Source organism: Cicer arietinum, chromosome 7 (genome assembly GCF_000331145.2).
Source record: "Cicer arietinum cultivar CDC Frontier isolate Library 1 chromosome 7, Cicar.CDCFrontier_v2.0, whole genome shotgun sequence".
Lineage (NCBI taxonomy): Eukaryota > Viridiplantae > Streptophyta > Magnoliopsida > Fabales > Fabaceae > Cicer > Cicer arietinum.
Genome location: NC_021166.2, coordinates 5,067,839 through 5,091,510, shown reverse-complemented (window position 1 = coordinate 5,091,510; position 23,672 = coordinate 5,067,839). Strand labels below are relative to the sequence as shown.

Below are 23,672 nucleotides of genomic sequence, written 5' to 3'. Positions count from 1 at the left end.
TCATTGAATTTCTTCAACTGTTGTGTTATTGATCAATCACAAATCCAGAAGACCATCCATGACACGAGCAGCACCAATATAGGTTCCATTTGAATTCATTCAACCGTTGATAAACAGCCATTGATTGTGATTCAAGCTTCATTAGGGACTTAAACCCTGCCTAGTAGTGCCTACTCTTAATGAACAAAATTCCATCCTACTGGATACAGCTCTCATCTTAAAGGTCGTTTATTGAGTTACAGAAAATTTTCAGATTGATTGGTTGATCCAAAATTACAAGAGTTTTCGATTCACACTTGATTGAATACTACCGACAAACTTGAATAGCTGTAATACTCTTCCTAAAGTTGAGATATAAATATAAATTACTCAGGACTAGATGTGGGGCATGAAACAAAGACTTTGGTGAGGCTTTATTAGATGTTCTATCATTTGGTCTTGAGAATTAAGACGTATAAGCTTGAGAAAGCCTGTGTTGACATGTTCCCCTCAATTAATATCTATATGATTGAATCTCTCATTGCAATTTGGATTGTCGGCCAATTGGGAGGCTACCTGGCAATAACATCAAAATATTGTAGAATCAATGTAAACTTTGTCTCACCGATGCTTATTCACGACTCAGGCAAGTTGAAACTCGATATTTTTTTGATGATTGCGCATTCAACTCTCGTGTTTTCTCATTTTCTGAACTTTTTATTGGATCTTAATTTTCGATAGTGTAACATTGAATAAAATATATGAGCAATCTTCTATTGTGTGTTTTGGCTTATAATCATTGCTGAGTTGATTCACAAATCCCCCAGTTTTTTAAGCATATATTAATATTTTAGAGTTTGAACTTTGGGCTTTATGCACAAATCACAGGAGTTGATTCTTCTTTATACAAAGGTGCCGATGAGGCACATATACCGTCAATTAGGCATTTGTACATAGAAACGCCGTAAAGTGCTTCTCTATTAAAGTCATTTAAGCAAATGTTTAGGGTCTACAGGCAAATAGTCGTGGTCTCTTCTAATCATTTTGAATTTGACGTTGTCGTAGAATATTATTTTTTTGGTAAAATTACGTTAAAGCTCCTTTAACTTAATTTAAAATTTTAAACATGTTTTTTATCTTCTTTTTTCATGTCAAGATATTCATGTATCTTTGAAAAGATTTATACAATTGATACGTCTTTCTTTCATACTCTATTTCTATTATAAACTTAACAAAAAAAAATTATTCATTATTTAAAAAGGTAAATTATATTGAGTTTTTATTTAAGATTGTAATCTCATTATTATCCACAAAGTTTTAAGTGATGTATTGAGTGGTTAAACTTTCTGCATCGTTTAATAATTACATACACAAATATGTAATATAAGTGGACTAGGAACAAATTTTGGTTCAACCGTATAAATATTTTTGAAAATAAAAGATAAAATCAACATGAAAAAGAGATATACGAGCTATTAAAACTTTGTATTCAGTTAAAGTATTTTTCCGGAAAAAAAAAAGAGATTTTAAGTAATTTTGTCTATTTTTTATATTATATATTTCGGTATGTGGCTGTAATATAAAACGCCGTCTACAAAATCAATAAAAAATTGAATATATATTAAAAAAATACAATAATTAGAAGAAAGAAAAATAATTTTAATAAATTATTCATTTTAATTATTTGTGAGTTTTTCATTATTATCAAGTTTATTTGTGAGTTTTTCATTATTATCAAGTTTTAAAATTTAAAAGTTGTGTACATAGTAATTTTTGAAAGATAACATAGAAAAAAATAATTAAAGATGCAATGAAAATTATAAATTGCATTTGTTTTGAGACAATTTTATTTTACTAAAGTGATATTGAGATAGAAACTTTTTTAAACCATAATCAATATCTTTTGGGATAATATTTTAAATAATAGTTAAAATACTGTAAGGTCTTTAAATTTAAATTTAGAGAGAGAGAAAAAAATCTATTTTAAATTTGGAGTTCAATTGATATTAAATTTTGTATATTTAATTGACATATTACGTCAAATTTAATAATATTTTATTATAAATATGTATGTCACTCTCGAACATGTATTTTAATGAACAATTATATAATTTGTTTCTAAACATCATAAATAATTAATCGTATTTACCGATTCCATGTTGGGATCCATATATAACTCATATCACAACGTTGTGAAAGAAATGAATCTTGTTATATCCAAATTATTTTGGAAATTGGATTAATTACATCCAATTAATTATTTGCACTTTGAAAGTATATATGTCAATGAAATTGTTATAATTGAAGGGTATAAAGTTATTTTACGTTATCGATATATATTTAAACTGTGTAGTAAAAATATCATAGATATAGCGGTGATATTATATAATTGAGCTTTTGTTTTTTAAAAATATAACATTATCAACATGAATTAAATTTTATAAAAAAACTTAGGTGTTTACTATTTTTTATGCATGGTGTATTACATAATAATTATCACTGTATATTTATTTTTATATAAAAAATTTAAATCGAAGGAATGGTTAATTAATATAAAGTAGAATTTTTTAAAAGATTTATTAAACATTTATATAAAAATTTATATTTGTTTCCCTTGAATAACACTATAAAAATCAAACTTACAACTTACAGATTCAATGTCTATTTTTTTACCATCAGTTACGAATCAATAAATCAACCAAATGATAGACTAAGTTTATTTTGTTAATATAAATTATATAAAATACTATGATATTTTAAAAATAATGCAATTTTATTAATAAACTAGCAAATTTGTATATGAGAAGAGGCAGAGCGAACCTACTTGTGTGTCAAGAGTGGCTCTGGCAGCTACAAGATTTTATGATATTTGTAATTTTATAAGGTTATAAGCTTATGATGCCTTACCCTTACTTTCCTTCACCATCCCCATTCACCTCCAAAGAGAAAAGTTGACAGCATAAGCCCAAGTTCCAATTTACTTGATTGGAGAAATAAATAGTTACCCCATCAAGTGTCTAACTGGGTGGTTCATGCAAGTAGTTTTGTTTCTAACAAAAACAATCTCAACTATTTTTTGGCCTTTTTTTACTAAATTATTTATTGGCATCTAATAATAATAATAATATTAATAGTTGGGTGAGGAATTATAGTGTGCCAGGTAAGTAAAGCAAATTACCAATAGTAAGTGTTAATGCACTCGTAATTTATATAAATAATCTTTACATAAAGACAGATAGTTTCTCTTATCACTTTATTCTTCTGGTCCCGCCTTTGGGCTTCAAGTTCAACCCAACTTATTGGATTTGTCTTTATTTACCGTATACAAAACCATTAAAGTTGATAATTACCACTATATATACGGTGTGAAAAAACAACTATCACTGTAAACACTATCTACTACGATATTATTGTAGAGACGAGAGACAACATGCAGATTAAGAATCTATTGTACATACAAAATTATTTGCCGTTGAAAATTTGAATATAAATTTTAAATATTCTTTAAAAACAAATAAATTAATTGAACTTTAAATATCATTTGAAAACAAATATTAAACAGGTTTCAAATATAAAAAAAAATACAGTGTAAATTTGAAAAGTTGTTATTGATTTTTATATAATTTAACTGACAAATATTGATACTATTATATTGAAATTTAAACTGAAATTTTATATTTTATATTTATGTAATTTAATTATTTTAGAATTTATTTATCAGTATAAAAATAAAATGGATAGTTTGATTTGCTAAATAGACATTCTGCATCGGATGAGATGGCTACGTAAACGCGCTACATGTAAGGCGTATGACATGACAGTGCAGTGGTCCCCACTGCAGAACCGTAACGGTGCACATGTTACTTTCTATAACACAACCTTAACACTCTCTGCTCTCTGTTTCACTCTTGCACACTTTCTTTGGGTGCAAAAATTGAATATTCCCAAGCACATTAGTGAAATTTTCAGAGAGGCAAGAGACCTAACTTTGAAACTCTTTTACATTAATTCATATATTAATATTCATCGATAAATGTTTGTTTGAATGCTAACGGTTAAAGGAGTTTAATTCCAGTTAATTATTACTTGTGTTTACGGAAATTATGAAGGAAAAGTGAAAATACAGAAAACAATATAAAATAAAACAAAGTGTAAAAGAAATTATTATATCCTACTTGACTTTATAAAAACTGAGGGAAGGCGAAACAATATTATTACGAAATAAATTAAAATTAGATATCTCCATTAAAAATGAAATAGGTTAAGTACCATTTCTCTTTATGACACGATATATTTAAAAAAATATATGTCTGTTTTAAAATATAAATAAATTTGGTTTATTTGATTTCTTTGTTTTGAATTTTGTATTAAATTAAATTTATTTTCTTTTAGTAATTTTTACTTATATAGACCAGATATATTATTTATTTATTTTTACTTTGGAACGGAGTTGTATAGTACATATAAACTAACTTATGCAAATAAATACTAATAACAGATCAACCAGCTGAAAGGAGCTGAGTTTATAACTGATAATATATAAATGAAATATTTGTTAAATTAATTGTCTAATATACTTTTTAAATTTAATTTTAATTGTAGTTTTCATGTCTTTATTTTTATTCACTTACGAAATTAGTCTTTCTATTTTAAAATCTGATAAATTTAGTCCCTTTATTGAATTTAGAACTTTCTAAATACATTAATTATTTATATATTATTAATTAAATTACAAAAATAAATAATTTCATAATTTCAAAACAATTTTTTGTGTATTAATTAGTTAATGTTCTATATTCTTAAACCACAGCATTTAACATATGTGAAATCAAATTTTAAAATAAAGAAATTAATTCCACACATTAATGAAAATAAAGAGATTAACTCCAATTAAGCCTAAAATGTATGTGTTCTTTTATAGTGAATTTTGATGCTATTCACAAAAAAGTTGTAAATATAAAATATTTTATATTCAAAAAAAATATTTATGTGATTTTCTATATAAATTATAATTGGTACTAATATATTGAGTTTAGTCATTTTAGTGGGAATTTAAAGAATTTAATGTGTAATTAGTATTTATGTCAACATGTTACTCAATATCACATTTGTCTTTAAATATAAGTTTAATTTTGTAAAATTATCTTTAAATATAAACTTCATTTTAATATTAAAGTACAAAAATAAAATAAATATATACTTAAAATATAAACTTCGTTTTAATATTAAAAAAGTATATATTTATTTTTTGAATGAGTATGAGTAACATATATAGATAGATTATACTAAATATCACATTTGTCTTTAAATATAAGTTTAATTTTATAAAATTATCTTTAAATATAAATTTCGTTCTAATAGTACTTTGACGAGACAATATAAGTCTCTTCAAATTTAATCAAATGTCATAAATTTAAATTTAATCTTAAAATACAATAATATTAAATTTCTACAAAAATAATATATTTGTTCATTATAATTTTCGATGAATAATATTCGATTGAAAAAAAGAAAACAATAGTTCAAATATCTTGAGAGATGGGTAGTACATCATTACTCAAAAGATATTTTTATCAAATACACACTTATTTTTCATAACCTAGTGAAAATTGCTAAAAGTAGTTTGTAATGAAGGGCATAGTAGTAACAACAAACATAACTAAAATTAAAACTCTTACTTTTGCACATTTATCTACCACACATGTTACTTCAAGCTAGCTAATTATCTAAAGAAACTTCTTGGGCCATAAGAAGCCAACTTCATGTTATTTTTTTTTATAACCAAAATTATATTAAAATTAATACAAGGGTACTTAAAACTCATAGAAGTTATCTCATACACTTTGAATAGAAGTTTTATCTACCAATTAAAACAAAAAACAAGATTTTTATTTCTATCTTCCCGATAAATGAACCGCTGAATACAATCTACCACTTCCAAGAAAAGGCAACTTCATGTGAATTTGCTAGAATTCATATTTTTATTACAAAAAAGCTAGATTGAATTGGGAGGTAAGAAAAGATAGGGAAAACTGAAAAAACAAAAACTTGTGTATGTGAATGAGTGGTAGCTACAAATGGAAATGTAGAATTGCATATGAAAGCTATCTGGTGGCTGAAAATTTATCAACTCAAGACATAGTAATAATAACATGAATCAATTCACGCAGGAGGATCTCCTCGTCCCCTCTCTCTCACTCTCTCTTCTCATCGGAATCTTCAAGGCCACGTGTCACTGCATATATTTCACGCGCTACAAGCGCGTCTAGATATAACTCCCCTCGACCCGGGACGGACGAAATAGAAAAACCAATCCATCCATTCTCTCACTATATTTTCATTATTTTCTCTTTTCAAATCACATAACAAACAACCTTTAATAAAAAAACATATAATCAAATGAAATATATCTATGACTATTTACTAGTACAATCTTTTTGTAAAATTAAAATAATACTACTATAATCTATCTATATATGTTACTCATACTCATTCAAAAAATAAATATATACTTTTTTTGGGTCCGAAATAAATAAATAAATATATACTTTACCCATAAAGGGATACAAATATTTGGTATATCTTTTCTTTCAAAATTTAAATTATTTTATATATAAATTTATTGATTTTATTCAACATCTGTGCTACTTATCACCAATATATCACAAAGGAATAACAATCGTTAGATATGTTGTTTGATAAAAAATGTGAGTAGATGAATGTAAAACAAACTATGCTAAATTTATTTGATCTCTCTAACGTGATGTTATCGTGAATAGCTAATTGTGACAGGTGTTTTTTTTAAACATCCATATATATCAAGTTTTGATGTAATCTTTTTCTTTTTAATTTGTATCTTAATTTTAACTATTTCATTTATAAAAGGAATTAAATATATCATGATTGAAGATCCCTTAAATAAATTTTTTATTTAAAAAAATACCTCATAAAATAAAACACATAGGAATGATAATATATGACTTTCAAACTTATAAAAATTGTTAAAAACCGAAATATCATTTCAATTTTTTATTTAATATTAATTATTAATTTGCAATATTACTTTTAATTTACACTACTTACATATCAATATATCTATCACGTAATATTTATGCTAGTAAATATATGAATACTTTAATTTTATTTTGATACATTGTGTTATCGTAGAATAGAGAAGTCTCTATATTGTTTATTTATTTTTTGATTTTTTCTATCTTTCTCTCTCTTGCTCTTTTCTCTATATATCAACAAGAGGCAAGATAAAAGAGAACGACTTGGGTTTTGTTTTTAGCTTGATTTATTTATTTATTTAATTAATAAAATTTTCTCGTAATTTTTTTCTTGTTTCTCTTCGTCCGTCGAGACCCTCACACTGCTCTTGAATTCAACCCTCGTTCGTAGCCATGAAATGAAACTTCTTCTTTCTTAACGCAACCAGGTAACTCTCTCTCTCTCTTCATACAACAACTCTGTGTGCGCGTGTGCGCGTGCATATATAAATATATATATATATACTATCTGTTTTTTTTCATATATATATAAGTGTTTTCTTCACGTTTTCTTTATTTTCAATCCGCAACTTGCGAATCGGTGTATAAACATCACGACCCATTTTTGCAGCTTCATGTGGGTCTCACTTGCTTCTTCTTCTTCTTCTTCCATGGAGGTAACTAACACTACCAATCTCTTTTTTTTTTCTTTCGTGCTTTTCTTGTCGTACAATTTTAATGTACTTAATCATATGTTTCGAATAGTAAATAAAATAACTTGAATTTTCGTGGATCATGTTATTTTAGTTCTTACTCCAAAAAACTGTTTCTTCGTGTCTCGATGCTTTTATTTATTTAATTATTTATTTATTTGTTTCGTACATATATATTTATATATTATTATTCTTATGTTTGTTTCGTGTTGTTTTTCGTCATTGGTTTGAGCTTTGAATGCTGGGTGTTTAGTTTGGTAGAAAATTGCGCCGCTTTTTATTTATTTATTTTTGTATTTCAGAGTAATGTGGTTAATGGGTTTTTCATGCATTTGTGTAAAGTCTTCAACTTTGGATTCTGGGTTGCTCTTGTTTCGAGAAAATGGATCTGGTTTATTCATTTGCTGTTCTTAGTTTCCACCCTCTGTGCTCTGCTTCTCTTTTCCCTTCCACAAATAAATATATATCTCATTTCATTATTGTGATTTTTTTGTTGTTGCTGTTCTTGTGAGTTAATTTTATTCTTTGAGTTTGGTTTTTATTTTTATTCCTAAATGTTGTTTAATTTGAGATTTTGTACTTATGTGACTGTGCTTTATTTGTTTAGTATTTATTAGAGATATTAAATAATATTTATATCCCTAGTAAGATTTTTCTTTCAATTTTTTTTTAAAAAAAAAATCTTGAAATTTAAAAAAAATAAAAATTCATTAGTTTCAATTTCTCCTCTTTTATTGATTGGAACCATATTTGATTATAATTAGGATTTATGTAGCACAGACACCTCTAATCGAACGAGTGTTCCGGTGTTCGACACGTGTCGATCTACGACACTGACATGACACTGATACCTTAATTACACTCAATTAATTCATTTTCTCAAATTGTAACTGTTGTCGACGTGTGTTCATATGATGCTCCATAGATTAGGATTATTTATATAATTTATACATAAATCTTATGGCAATGTTAATATGAAGGGCTTCTGAAACTTTGTTTAATCACACACCACTAACACAGTTGGCAAATCTCATTTGTGAATTTTTTATAATCATATTATATATTGGTGTGAAGAATTCACAGACTTTTTCGATGACTAATCTCCGCTAAAGAAACTGATCACCTTTAGTAGAGTCTCCTCTCTCAATCACATTTTCTTTTCACCCACAAAGCAGGAAGTTGAGACCTTGCTTAAAGGACCCAATTTCAGTTTCACTTCTGAATGTATAGAATATATCTCAGCATAGGTTAACTTATCAATGGTATAAAGTGGTTTGGTTCTGGCTGACTCCTAGATGAAGGTTGACTTAAAAAAAAGTTTAATACCATTAAAGCACTGTGGTTAAGGTTTAATTAATTGATAAGCATTTACTTGAGAAAGAATCAAACTATCAACTTACATTACATACAACTGGAATATATGATCATTGGTGTCACTTCATTACAAAAACAGAATCAGGTTGACAACCTTCAATCTGCATAATGTAGTGTGAGTGTATATGTTCTTTCTTTTTATGTTCTCTTTAAATTTTTTGACAGGTGAATGCAATTCAAGTTAATAATGACAAAGTGAATGGCATTGCTGAACAATCACTTTCTCCAGAATTTTCCAATGGTTATGATGTTTTTGGTGATCCAGAAATATCTCCTCGGGTTGGTGAGGAGTTTCAGGTTGACATTCCTCCTTTAATTTCACAATATGAGTATTGTTCGATACAAAGGAACATCGGCGAGGCCGAAAGTACAGTCACTACTCTCCATAATTTTCAAGTAGGATTACCTGTTCCAATATTTTGGATAAAGAATGGAACCGAGAACAACAACTGCGATCCTCTGAAAAATGAATGTATTGAAGAGTCTCAGATTGGGATGCATGAGGAGCATAGACACAAAGGGCAGATTCTAGTTCCTGGTTCTCCAAGTGAGTCATGGACTGAAATTGAAGAGGCTGGTTTTGCCCTTGGCGTGTATATATTTGGGAAGAACCTTGTTCAAGTGAAACGATTTATCAGCAATAAGAAGATGGGGGATATACTGTCATTCTATTATGGGAGATTTTACAAGTCTGACAAACATCAGAGATGGGCTGGAAGTAGGAAAGTGAGAAGCAGGAAATACATTTTCGGGCAAAAGATTTTCACTGGACCAAGGCAACAAGAGCTTATGTCTCGTCTACTACCGAATGTATCAGAGGAATGTCAAAAGAAATTACCTGAGGTACTGACTTAAACAATTCCAAAGTTTATGTCATTTTATATGAGTTTTGTTTCTTTAAATAATGGAAAAGTTTTCTATACTACAATCATTGTCATTCTATAATTTGGAAATTTGAATGCATCATATTTTTTATCTTAAACTTGAAAAGTCTTTTGCATTGTGGACCTTAGTAATTATGCAGATAATATTAAAATCCATCTTTAGCAGGAACTTGTTATAACTTTATTGAATTCAATTGTTTTGTAGGTTTCCAAGAAATTTATAGAGGGGAAAATGCTTCTAGAAGATTATGTTTTAACTTTGAAAGCTTTAGTTGGGCTCAAAGCACTTGTCGAGGGAGTAGGAATTGGTAAAGGGAAACAAGATCTTACAAGTCTCTCTGTTGATTCTGTAAAGTCCACTCAAGCGAATACAGCTCGCCCAGAAATACCGATGGGAAAAGCATGTTCAATGCTTACGTGTTCAGAAATAATAAGCTTTTTAACAGGTGACTTCAGATTAAGTAAAGCTCGAACTAGTGATCTCTTTTGGGAAGCCGTTTGGCCTCGTCTACTTGCCAGAGGTTGGCACTCGGAGCAACCTGGAAGTTATAACTATGCTGTTGCTTTTAAGAATCCTCTAGTCTTCCTTGTCCCTGGAGTTAAAAAGTTTTCGAGGAAGCTAGTGAAGGGGAGTCACTATTTTGATTCTGTATCTGATGTCCTCGGCAAAGTTGCATCCGATCCTGAGCTAATTGATCTCGAGACAAATGCAGATAACAATGATTGTGCAAGCAAGGAAGGAAATGAGTGGACAAAGGATACAAAACAGGACCGTGAAAATTCGCCTGATCAGCCACGCCATTGCTATCTCAAGGCAAAAACTCCAAATCGCAGTACAGATGTAATGAAATTTACTGTCGTGGACACCAGTCTGGCCAGTGAAAACGCGAAAAATGTGAGAGAACTGAGAAACTTGCCATTTGGAGTTTTAACAGCTTCTACTATGGAAACTGATTCAGATGATGAAACTTCTTCGGAGGAGCAAACAAATGAATCTGAGTCTTTAAATGGCACATGCTTTGATAGTGAAAATAATGACATCACTAAAGCTGGTAAATTTTTTAACATTGTTAAAAGTGCCTCTTCAGACATGAATGGTTTGGAAAACAAGCCTTCAAAAGATGAGCTTCCAAGGAGCAACATGTTATGTACTAGTTTACCATATGCCTTGGTGGACAAGAAAACAGCCTTCTCGGATAACAAACGAAGAAGAGACGGTACGAAGTGTCAATCTCTCCAAAAAATGGTATCTGATAACATAAAGGATCTGCTTCCTATTACAAAAAGAAGAAAAAGATTAACCCCCTGTAGTCGTGCAAAGAAAAATGACAATGCAGCTAATTTCTTTGAGGTTCCGAGAGTCAAACAAGAGGAAGTCGGTTTCTGTCTCGATCCAGACAACTCAAAGTTCGGTGAGAATGTAACTGTTGACAAGGCTAGTTATTGTCCTTACAACCCAAAATCTAGTGACAGTGTTCATTCAAGGGTAAGTCCACCTCAGGAGAATAACTCCTTAGCAGATTTTCCAACTCAGAAGATGAAAAGTTTATCAGATCCTCTGTCAAATCCAAGCTCAACCATCTGCAGAGAAGATGTTCCTGATACTAGTTCTTCCGGCACAAAGGATCAACAACAGAAGCCTCAGCCATGGACTATGATTGACCTTAACTTACTGCCTGTTTCACCAGAAGTTGATGATGATGAACTTTTTGCGAATGAAGTGACTGAGATACCAAAAACTGATACAAGCAAGGAATCAGTTGAGCTCGGTGTAGAGACAAATGTCAAACCGGTTGATGACTCAGACCAGCAGCCTGACCTACAAGCTCGGAGACAAAGCACAAGAAACCGACCGCCAACAACTAAAGTGCTGGAAGCTTTTGCCTTTGGATATCTAGACAAAAAAGAGAAGCGCAGCCGAAGTAGGGACAGTTCAGTGTCAAAAAATTCGCGACGCGTGTGTCCTAAAGTAGAAGGTACTGGTAGTGGTGTTGCAGGTTCTGAAAATGAGGAAAGGGCAAACATTGTCTGTAACAGTAATGGTAGCGGTAGCAGTAGCAGTAATGGTAATGTGTTATATACAGACTTCAAACTGTGATTATCAAACCTCGAATTCGAAGAAAGTTATACAGCTTCATGCCTTAAAAGTCTTGCCAAGAGAATGTACTAATCCCTTTGGTCTTCTCAGCTGTGCACTCAACAGCATTTGAAGTTGAAGTTTTATGATTTTTCTCATTTCCTAGTTACAATACCAAACACCAATCTCATACATGGTTTCGAAGATTTTCATGTGCCTCCATATTGGTCAGGTGAATTTTCAGCACTGTGAATACACAGCAAGTCAATGCACATTCTAGTTTTTTTTTAATCATCATATTAGATGTTAGATAATGGAAGCATGGTTTTCCCTTGTTTGGGTTTGTCCTCAATCTAAATATTCATTAAATACATGCACATATGAATTGAAGTGATTTTCATTCATAATTAATTGGTGGTTGCTTGTGGTAAATTTGTCTTTGCCTTATTACTTTTTGTGGTCCTATTTATTATAGATAATTAGGTTATTGCTTTATTCTAAATATAAGAAATATATGATATGCTTTTTAAGTGTATTAATTATTGAAATTTCTCTTATACCCCTATTTTTATTGAGTTACTATTTCACCTAGAAAATTCATTGTTGGTAGGCAAGTATAATTCATTTAAGGCAAATGGTAAAAAATATACATGCTACTAAACCAAATGTGGAAATATTGTCTTGGAAATTGTGTATTTAATTTGTTAAAAATTACAAAACATCATTTTTTTTTTAATACAAAATTTTTACTTTTAAATTCTCTATCACGTGTCTTTGAAAGTTAGTGATACCTTTTATTTAAGGTATTATATATATATATATATATATAATATGCCTTAAATAAAAAGTATCAGTAACAATTATTGTAACCTCTAAAGACACATCTTATATAATTTTAAAAAAAAAATGTTGGCATTAAGTCTTTTGACTGTACTTAGTCTTTGTAGTTTAGTCTTTGGTTCTTATAAATAGGACTAGAGGAATTACCTTATTTCTCAGGCAAGTAGTGAATGAGTATAGGAACCAAGCAAAACTAACTTATTCTATTTTCTTTTGCTTCTATTTTCTTTTGGTTAAAAATATTTAGAAATTATTATTTTTTGTTTGGAATTTCAACTTGGATTTATATTTTACTTTGTGGCACTCAAACTTCTGTCTCATGGTAAGGCTTCTAAAACAGTTACGTGGGTGTCACATATTGCACAAGCAACCACCAATTACAGACAAAATCTTTAGTTGTCATTAATTTTTTATAGGTTGAGGTGCGTCGACTCCTCAAAAATTTGATAAAAACATGAAGTTTAATTGTTTAAAGAGAGTTTATAGATGTGCATATCACATACAAACGAAATCTTTATATCAATAATGAGATTGAGATCTATATTTTTGCAGAATAGGAGTTTAAATTTTACCATATTAACAAACATTAGTTGGCTGTGTTTGGCATGTGTTTAGCATGATTGATTTGGTTTTTCCTTTTTGTTTTGCTTGTTTTCAACCCAGTGAACAGTTGTTTTGACTTTTGGAATTATTCATTCAAATTCAAAAAAATGCACATTTTTAAATGTAAGCTTTCAGTCAAAAATAAAATGTAAGCTGAAATCAAAGGAAAACAAAACAAGATATTTCACACTAATTTTATTTTATATCAGTCAAACATTTTTTATAAGTACACTATTGTCAATCATAAAATTACTTTGTCTCTGTCTTTCACATTACATAAAATATTATATAGGTGTAGCAAGTTGACCAAAAATTTATAGCAAATACTGACCCTTGCTCCATAGCCACTTATATATAAAATCAAAAGAAAAATATTTTTTTGTTAAAATATTCATCATTTAATATTGTAAATGCATGATCTCGATCCACATTGAAAATGAAACGAAGAGGTTTTTTCTTTCTTTTATATAATCCAATTTCCAACTAACTTTCGGTCCCAGGATGAAATGACATAAATTATATCGCAGCCAAATGTAGTTGTCTATTTTTTCTTAATTGAATGTTATGTTACTATCAATTATTAACCCATACGTGCTGAAACTAACGACGTGGCATTCGATTTTACTATGTGCATACCAACCAACACATACATAATACTTACGTGGGTGTCACATATTGCACTTAATAACAACTCATTCCAGTTTTAAAATTTTGTTTCACCCAAATTTACAATTTTGAACTTTCAAATCATTCTGTTATTTTATATACTTTCAAATAGGGTATTTAATTCTAAATCAATTATAAAACATTAAAAAATTAAAAATTATTAAATATGTTTTAATTTTTTATTATAAAAACTGTTCGAATCAGATTGAAGATAAATTTTATTTTTAAAAATTTAACTTAACTGCATTTTTAAATTTTAAGATTTGTTTATTTTTTATTAGTATGAGACATTATATTAAACTATTATTTATTAGTTTTAATTAACTTTTAATCTATAGATTTTATTTTAACGAAATTAAATTTGTATTGTATTAATATATTATTATCTTTATTTGAATAAATGATTATTGTTTTTATTTTTAAAAAATAATATTGTTTAAAGTGTTATAAGAAAAATAAAAATAATAAAATTTATTAATTTTCTTAATGTGTATAAATAAAGATAAACGACGACTAAAAATGAAAGAGAGAGTTTTTGAAGTTGTTTGTTGCTTTATTAAATAGCTGCAACTCAATGTAAGTATATATATATATATATATATAAAAATCTTTGTCGGTATTAAGTGTTAAATTTATAATATATACGCGTTCAATAAACTCTTTGTAAATTAATTTAAAATCAATTCACCAACTTAATTGAAACTTCACATTAAGTATATCAAATCTATAAAAAAAAGTAAAAAAGATAATTAAAATTATATAATACTTCATCACATCATTTTATTTTAAAGTATAATATATTATTTTTTATAGGAAATGACTATCGTTAAAATACACCATTTAAAACATATGTAAATGTTTATTATTAAAATATATATACCAACGAATGTTTAAATTGTTTAAAAGTCATATACATGATCATCAATATAATATGAGATAATTAACCATTAGATTTATTTAATTCGTTTTTTAACGATAGTTATTGAAGGTGTATTTGTGCTAAGTTTGACACATGTTGGCCATGAATCATGAAAATGAATAGAGATTCTGATGAGGGCAATCGTTGATTTAGTGACCTTGGTCGTCGTTGATGTTAGTCTTTATTATTGAGTGATAGTCGTTGATGTTATATAGTTCGAACTATACTTTTTCTCATGCAACATCTATCTGATAGTGGATGTAAACATACTCCATGTTTTGATTGGACCTCTAATTGTAGAGATCACTCTTAGAGTTATGACTCTTCTCCTCTTGTTTTGTTAGGTTTTCTTTGATGTTCATAGTCAACAAAATACTAATAACATTAATAATATTGATTATTAATGTTTTTAATATTGATTATTAAAAAGGCTCTTTTTAATTTTTATTGATAATATTGACTTTTTTTAATTTCTAATGTAAATAACTAACCTATTTTTAGTAAAATATAATATATCAAACTTACTTTATTTTCACGGCCATTTTCATCTCTTCTATTAATTTTTTTTCTCTCAACATAAACATTAAAAAAATGAACAAGAGAAGGAAAAGTGGTTATTAAAAGAGAAAAGTGATTTTTTAATTTTTAGATGAAGTTGAAAGTTTTTAAAACTGAGAATGTTGATAATTTGTATTGTAGTTTGTTTTCTTATATTATATAGAAAGACTTGCAAGGATGCAAAAGATCTTAACTTCAACTATGTATATCAATTAGGTCCCATTTTTGCCAACTACAAAATGTTGGAATAAACACACAGTTTGTTCCACAATTAGAAAGGCATGGCCTTTACATCATTTTGAAAATTTACATTCACAAATTTAATATCATACTAATTATCAAAAACAACCAAAGTTGCCATTTGAAATCCAAGAAGGAAAAGGTAACTCCGCGTTAATGTTAAATCTTAGCCTTCTTCTTTGACTGTCTTCCTTCTTAAGGAAGCACAATCTTATCAACTACCACTAAATAAATTAGCATGCTTTCTTTCCTATCCTATGAAGCAATCAATTTCTATTTTATAAAAAAAGAATATGATAAAAAATCATCAAAAGCTGGGACAAAATTCAAGTCAAGGACTCTAGCCAATCTGATACTAATTCATATGCAACAAATGTGACAGCACCAGCAGGTGCAGCTTTTACGGTTGATGGGATTATCCCCTTGTATAGTCCAGCCCAACCCTCCGACTGAATTATTCGTTGCACGGCGTCAAACATATTGCTGTATGCTCGATACTCAACTCGAGCTCCGTATCTCGGATGCCTTTGGAGCCCTTCAATCTGTAGTAAACAAACAACAAAGATTCGTTTTCACATTGATGTGAACATAAAAGTTTTCTTCAATATCCTTGTTTTAGATGACATCAAAATACACCATAAATTCAAGCTTAACATCACCATTAGTTTGTAATTTTATCAGTGTAGTCAAATATCAGCTATAACATTATTGTTCCATGGTATGATATTCAATACAAAGTGTTGTGTAATAGCATCTATAGCGGCGCTTTATGTAGCGTAGTAGAATTTGAACAAACCGCTAAATTTTTTATAAGAAAAAATAAACCGCTATATTCTGCTGTCCGCGATTGACAACACTGGATTTTATGGGCAGAAGAACTTGGGAAGGTGTTTTACCTGAAATCTTTTCTTGACAACATCTAGAGGATGACAGACAAGTTTTGCGCATGTTCCAGCTGCCAACCCGCAAAGGAAAAGCTGAAAGCTAGAGGGACTATCTTCTGCAGTGGTGTTAAAATTTCTACTATGGTTCCACGCCTACAATTTCAAATAATGCAGATAAGATAAACAGGTCTCAAAGAACTGTGCATTGAAAAGTGAATTGAAACAAAACAAAACACTCATTGTTTGTATGATGCAATCCAATTTCATTTTCACTTAAGGTAGAAACAGATTTACAGTTTGCATAGAATTTTAATTTAAACTACAATCAGAATGAAAACCTAGCAATAGGTCTGAGGCAAGAACATGAATAACTTATTAAATTAAAAAAAAAAAAAAAAAAAACCTAGAAATATCCATGCAGTAGCAGCAGGTTATTTATGGGTATTATATTATGGTCTCAATAAAGTTTAAGACTTGAGTTTTTGTGTTGAATTCTTCATCTATCTGTCTCTCTCTATATCTTCTGTAAGTTGCATGTGCTGAGATATGCTTGTTTTGCTTCTGCATAGATAATGGAGAAAGCAGATTCAAGCAGGAGGGCATCAAAAAATCAGCCAAATGCTCTCCCTGTCCTTGTCATTCTTGCGAAGGATGTAGGTAGCCTGGCCTACTGTTTAGCACTTTAGCTTGATAACCTTAAAAACAGACAAGAAAAAATGAATATTCAGCATAAGACACATATAGAGTAATTGTCAGTTCGTCACAACTAAACTTGTGGTTGTTATATCCTAAAAGAAAATGAATTGCATGACTCATTTTGAGAAAATCAAATTCTTCTAGCATATATACCAAGATTTAAAATGATGACGCATACTAAGCAAAAGAAGCTACAATAGCCGATCATGCAAAATATAAGACAGTCTACAATAGCAACTTACTAAAGTTGCACAGTGAACAAAGCACAACATCCTTTGCATGCAGGACATAATTAAGTCAATTAATAAAAATGAAAATGAGATAAAGGCTGGAATTTCACCGAGGCCCAACGCTTAAATGTATCATAGGTTCCAAACTGTAGTCCTGCATAAGGTATAATCTCAACAAGAGTTGGAGACAATCCAGCGTACAAGCCTGTAAATCCACGAGTCTGGACGATATCGACGAATGCTGACCTCATGTTTGGATATATCTGCAAAACACAATATATTGTTTGAAAAGGGCCAAAGTTCAAAACAACATCAGAGATCAGTATTTCACTATTTCCACACAAGGCAAAATATAAGAGCATAAATGGCATATGCACAAGCGGACTTCACGAATTGATTAATAACACTCTCAGAATGCCAAAAAAACTAAACGGACTGCCGTGATGATTCTGCTCAGCAGTAGCAGAAATCTTTAAAGAGAGAATACAGGCTTGGGATTATACAAGTTGTTCTATCGTCCTCGTCAATCATCATCTATTATGAATTTCCCGCGGTTACTCAATAATAAACAATTTGTGCAAAGAAATTACTAACGCAGATAATTAGACTTACACATTAACTAGGAGGAAATAAAATATATATTTTATAGTTTTGAAGTTAAATGCCTTGAGTAATATCAAATTTGACTTCTTTAAGATTTATGGAGCACTTCAAAAGTATGTGCTACTTTAGCAAACACGACTCGCATAATATGATGGGATCTGAATAACTATATTGGCTATACCAGTAATATGCCAAGGAACCAAGGGGGAGCATTCCCCGGACAAAAACGATGAGGTTGACATAAAATTTTAAAGCAGAAAGATAGAGACGTAGGCGGCCATAATAATGGCGAGAAAAAACCCAAAATCTGTATGAACTGGAGGGTCTACGAAAATCAGACCATTAATTTGTTTCATGGCCATCAGAACATTAATAAACATCACACAAATTTACTTTGAAACTATATTGGAGCCTTAAATTTATTAATGTGTATACCTTTGGCTCGCCTTGAGAAGCTAATATTGTTCGGAGAAGATCAAAAGGATATGAACCAACAGTAGCTGCACACCCAGCTACCGCGCCGCTGACATAGGACAGATAAGGGCTCAAACTAGTGTGATTCTCTGCAGGAACAAAAGGCAACCCATGAACTAACATACATCTAAAATAGTAGAAGGTATAGTTCATTTCCTTGTATTCTATTATATTGATAGAGCATGCTGCATGCATGTGCATAGATTTTGGCGTGCAAATAGTGTATATAAACAAATCCATTAACTTCAGGCAACAAAACACCTTATGCAGACTAAATTGGTATTGCTATTAAAATGAATTTGAATAGCTTAGGGACCTAACTTCTATAACTTAGGTTGTGTTTGGATAGACAAATTAATTAAGCATTTATAGCATAAACGCCTATCATATAAGTACTTATAAATAAGCTATTTCGATAACAAATGAAAAAACCATAAATCATCTTGGGGAGCTTAGGTCGATAACAAATGAAAAAACCACAAATCTTTGTGGAGATCTTACAGAAATAAGTTAAAAACAACTTATGGACATTTCATAAGTTGATTCCAAAAGCTCTCTCTATCAGTCTCGTAAGTGTTTATGCTAGTAAGGTCAAATAAGTCAATCCAAAGAGAACCTTAACACATAGCTAATGAAGCAAATACATTGGAATGGAAGACTGAATCACAAAACAGAATACCTGACTTGGAAGAACCAGATGCAAAAGTCTTTAACTTGTGCAAAACTGTAAATTGAATGGCTGTATATGGCATAACCATGAGCAACGCCGGTACATTCCCCCGCCAAAATCCCTACAAATATGCCATACGTAAATAGTCTTTTATCAACAAAAAAAAAGACCATGATATTATTAGAGAATTGACGGTTGTTTTGTTTGTACTACCTGCAAGCCTTCTTCTCTAAGAATATCTTTGCTGGCTTGAAACATACCGGTATATTTTGATGGCACTGTTGTGGCCAAATCTTTGCGAAGTAAAGCCCATGAAGATGTTGGTTCCAGTTGAACCTATGATAATGAGTGTTGATAACATTAACACATAAATACAACAATAATGAAACAAAAAATAAGGATACTAAAATTAAAATAAAAAAACAAAAAATATAAAAACCTGAAATCTAATCTTAATAACATCAAGGGGTGATGTCACTGTCCGAGAAATTCCACCAGAAATTGCCCCAGCAGATGAATCAATGATGGCACGCTTCAATTGGCTAGGCTCCTCCATTGCCACAAACACCCTCTTCCCTTTTCAGACTATAATAATAACCTATAAGATCAAAAAGCAAACTTGCATTTAACCCCATAAATAAAAACATCAAAGAAACAAATAAAGAAAATAATAAAGTGTAATTCATATTATTAGGGTTCCGTTTTAATTTCTCAAAAATTCAATGCCGAGGGCATAAACAAAGAGATTAAAAGATGCAATCTTTAGGGTAAAATGGAAACGTGTACCTGGAAGGGAAGAAGGAGGCAATGGAGAAGAGAAAAGAGGCAATGGAGAAGAGAAAAGAAGAAGAAAAAAACAAAAGGACAACGAATTATAGGGTCCTTTGGTTTTTGGTTTATTATGTCGTCTTTATTTCAGATTTGCTATGATTTTTTTTCTTTTTTTGGAAAATTTGCTAGGAATTTAGGTTTGCCGTACAATCTTATTTTCATAAATAAACAGTTTTTTTTAAGGATCAGATATTTTTATTTTACGATTTCATAAAAACAAAAGGGGAAATTATATCCAATACCTCTCACATTTGTCAAAAAAACAAATCAGTGTTTTCAAAAAATTTAAATTTTATGTAAAATATTTTGGTAAATAAAATTGTTTTAAAAAATCAAACTTTTGTGTATAGAAAAAAAAATTATGCACATGCAAAAAAAATTTAAAAGAAATTCATAATACAAATGTTATTTGGAAAACTTTAAAAAAAATCTAGAATATAAATATTTTTTAAAAATTCAAATTTTACGTTTGAAAAAACTTCTTTAAGTTTCCAAACAAACTTTTATTCTAAAATATTTTTAAAAATGTTTTCTAAAATATAAATATGTTGCTAAAAAACTTGAAAAACAAATTTCATAATACAAATGTTATCATAAAATTCAAATTATGTTCTGAAAAACTTTTTTAAGTTTACCAAATACATTTGTATTTAAATTTTCTAGAATACAAACATGTATTAAAAATTATAAAATTTGACACTTTTTTTAAAAAATAAAATAAAAATAAATAAATTTTTTATTAAAATATGAGATAAGAGTATAAATTTAAAGGTATGAAGTAAAATATTAAAAAAGAGATATTCTATATATAATATCAATATAAAAAATAATATACTATTAAAATTACAACATTATCCATATAAAATTTGATCTTTTTGTTTTATTTAATAACTCAATAGTAATATATGTTGTTAATTTTTTGGTTCAAATGAAAGAAAAAAAATGGGAAAAAATAATATTATAAAACAAACAAAACAAAAACGCTGCAAAAAAGACAGCAAACAATAAATATTACATAAAAAACTTCAAAAATGTCCTCACGTAAAACTACACACAAAAAACGCAAATTAAACATAATTGACATTTATATAATTGATCTCTAAAGGTAAAGCATAGAAGAATGCATTAACAAGGCAATAATGTAATTGCATAAAAAGAGCCATGCAGTTTCAATGCAATATTACATAAAGTGACATATATAACATTAAAACTTTTAGTAGGGTCATTAATGTAGAGATCAGAGAATAGTATCAATCAAATATTTATTAATCATAAATATAACAAATTATACCATAAATATTTGTTATCAATATATAAAAAACACAAAATAAATATTTATCACAAAACAAATATTTGTCATTTGTATATATAAAAATACAAAATAAATATTTATCATTGATAAATATTAAAAAAATACATAACACATCTTTAACATCAAAAAATATAAACAAATTGTCACTTATAAATATAAAAAATCATACAACAAATATTTGATCTTAATACATAAAAAATAAAAAATATATATTTATCATTAATAAGTAATACAAAACATTGGATAATTTTTTATTGTTGATAAATATAAAAATATTAAATAAATAATTTTAATTAATAAATAAAATAAAATATTGTATTTAAAATATGAGTTGGACTAAAAATAAAAAGATTGACTTTATGTTTGGAAACTTATAATTTAGATTCTAGTGAACAATATTCGTTTTATTTTTTAGTGGCTGGGTATAGCCAACTATAATCTTAAAAATATTTTATGTTACTCCGTCTTGTATATAAAATTTCTTAATGTCATTTCATAAAAAATAAAAATAAAAATTCGTGTCTTATAAACATGTAGTTGTTAAATTTATTTTCTTTTTGTTTCTTTATATTAATTGATATTTAAAATTTAATAAAGTGAAGAAAAATATAATAAAGAAAAGAATAAAGAAGAAGTTAAAACTAGACTGAAGTAATCATTAACGGAATAAGATCTAAAATACTTTATTGAAAAAAATTAAAAAGTATATATTAAATTTAGATCTAATATTCTACCAAACAATAATAATACAATTCTACAATCGTTATAAACAACGACATACAAATCGAATTAAAACAATCGTTCATATTTAAAGTTAAAAAAAATTCAAGTAAAAGAAAAATACTTAACTAACTATTAAATTCAAATAAATGTATAAAATACATATAATTTAATTTAACTATTCTAAAATATACACATTATTATTTAATTATTTTTTTTCTATATATTTTTTGTTTCATTTACGTGAGTTTGATTAAATTTTGTATCCAAACTCTAGGGATCACATAAGAGTTTCTCCAAATAGAAACCTTCGAGTGGAAGTAACATGCAGGTAACAAAAATTATCATTAACTTCAGATCCATGGGGGGAATTGGCCAATTAGACGAGTGAGATAGGTTCATTTTCCAATTAGGTATGTGACGGTCAATTCCAACGGCATTAACTATAAGCAACTATTTGCTGGTGGCGTACATTATTATTTTAAGGGTATTATAATTTATATTAGTAGCATTTATATGTTTGTAGTTTTTATCAAGAGTTTGTAATTTTTTCTACAAATTTATAACATTTTTTATAAGTTATTTAAATAGTATTTGAATTTATAATTTATAACATCTTGTTTTTATTTTTGTTATAAAAAAATTAATTATAAATATTTTTTAATATTATTTTATATTTTTCAGCTACTTAGACCACTAATTTTACAAATACTTTAAAGGAAATTACTCAATTTATTAGTTAGCTGTTATTTAGTTAGTTTATCTTATATTCGTTAAATATAATTTTAATTTTGAAAACAATTATAGTCGATTTATTTGTAAAATTAAATTTTCTAGTTCTCTGTATTTTATTTTTATGAAAAATACAAATAATTTTATAAAATTATAAATTTGTATAGAGAATTTTTTTATAATATCATAAGAGATTAAAAATTATGCATTTTATATGTAAATTTTACGTTCACAATCAATCTTATATTAAAGACACATCAAATTAATAAAATAATGTGTTGTCAATATATAATTGATAGCAATTGCATCTGTGTTGGATGCAACAAGAGTTCAAGAGAAAGCAAAGATAACAGTTATGGGAATTACTCATTTATTCCTTGTGAAAGTGCAACTAATAAATAGAAAAACAAATGTGCCATAACAGACTACAGCCCAAGTTCTAGCTAGAATTAAGGAAACAAACTTAGACTACAAACTTGACCAAATCAAATAACAAACAATGCTAAAAACCAGGACACTTTAAACTAAGCCTTATCATTCCCTCCCTTGAACTAGACTGTATTTTCAGCTAGTTAACTTCTGAAAAATCACAAACTCCAAGTTTCCATCTCAGCTCCCGAAATGACTCTAATTTCAGCGGTTTGGTGAGGATGTCCGCTAACTGATGCCTTGTACCAC

The 23,672-nt window shown here is 28.5% G+C and overlaps 2 protein-coding genes across 2 annotated transcripts; one reads left to right on the top strand and one right to left on the bottom strand.

The window, feature by feature from the left end:
* Nucleotides 1-7,243: 7,243 nt before the first annotated feature.
* Nucleotides 7,244-12,463, top strand: LOC101496029 (uncharacterized). The gene is made up of 4 exons (XM_004508220.4): nucleotides 7,244-7,417; nucleotides 7,600-7,645; nucleotides 9,221-9,898; nucleotides 10,145-12,463. Exons 2-4 carry the CDS (start codon nucleotides 7,604-7,606, stop codon nucleotides 12,035-12,037), a joined length of 2,613 nt encoding a protein of 870 aa, XP_004508277.1. The 5' UTR covers nucleotides 7,244-7,417; nucleotides 7,600-7,603; the 3' UTR covers nucleotides 12,038-12,463.
* A 3,315-nt stretch (nucleotides 12,464-15,778) lies between these two features.
* LOC101495703 (mitochondrial thiamine diphosphate carrier 2-like) lies at nucleotides 15,779-20,324 on the bottom strand. Its single transcript, XM_004508219.4, has 8 exons — nucleotides 20,186-20,324; nucleotides 19,839-19,997; nucleotides 19,613-19,735; nucleotides 19,409-19,520; nucleotides 18,691-18,818; nucleotides 17,763-17,915; nucleotides 16,739-16,879; nucleotides 15,779-16,384 (listed from the first exon to the last, which is right to left on the bottom strand). The coding sequence occupies exons 2-8, from the start codon at nucleotides 19,953-19,955 to the stop codon at nucleotides 16,169-16,171; spliced, it is 990 nt and encodes a 329-aa protein (XP_004508276.1). The 5' UTR covers nucleotides 19,956-19,997; nucleotides 20,186-20,324; the 3' UTR covers nucleotides 15,779-16,168.
* Nucleotides 20,325-23,672: the final 3,348 nt, after the last annotated feature.

Excerpts from the sequence above, each read along its gene's own strand:
- LOC101496029 (XM_004508220.4), top strand. The coding sequence starts at position 7,604 with ATGTGGGTCTCACTTGCTTCTTCTTCTTCTTCTTCCATGGAG. Across the intron at positions 7,646-9,220 it reads CTTCTTCTTCTTCCATGGAG|GTGAATGCAATTCAAGTTAA; the intron begins GTAACTAACACT and ends ATTTTTTGACAG. Across the intron at positions 9,899-10,144 it reads GTCAAAAGAAATTACCTGAG|GTTTCCAAGAAATTTATAGA; the intron begins GTACTGACTTAA and ends ATTGTTTTGTAG.
- LOC101495703 (XM_004508219.4), bottom strand. The coding sequence starts at position 19,955 with ATGGAGGAGCCTAGCCAATTGAAGCGTGCCATCATTGATTCATCTGCT. Across the intron at positions 19,736-19,838 it reads TTATTAAGATTAGATTTCAG|GTTCAACTGGAACCAACATC; the intron begins GTTTTTATATTT and ends TCATTATCATAG. Across the intron at positions 16,880-17,762 it reads CATTTAAGCGTTGGGCCTCG|GCGTGGAACCATAGTAGAAA; the intron begins GTGAAATTCCAG and ends TTGAAATTGTAG.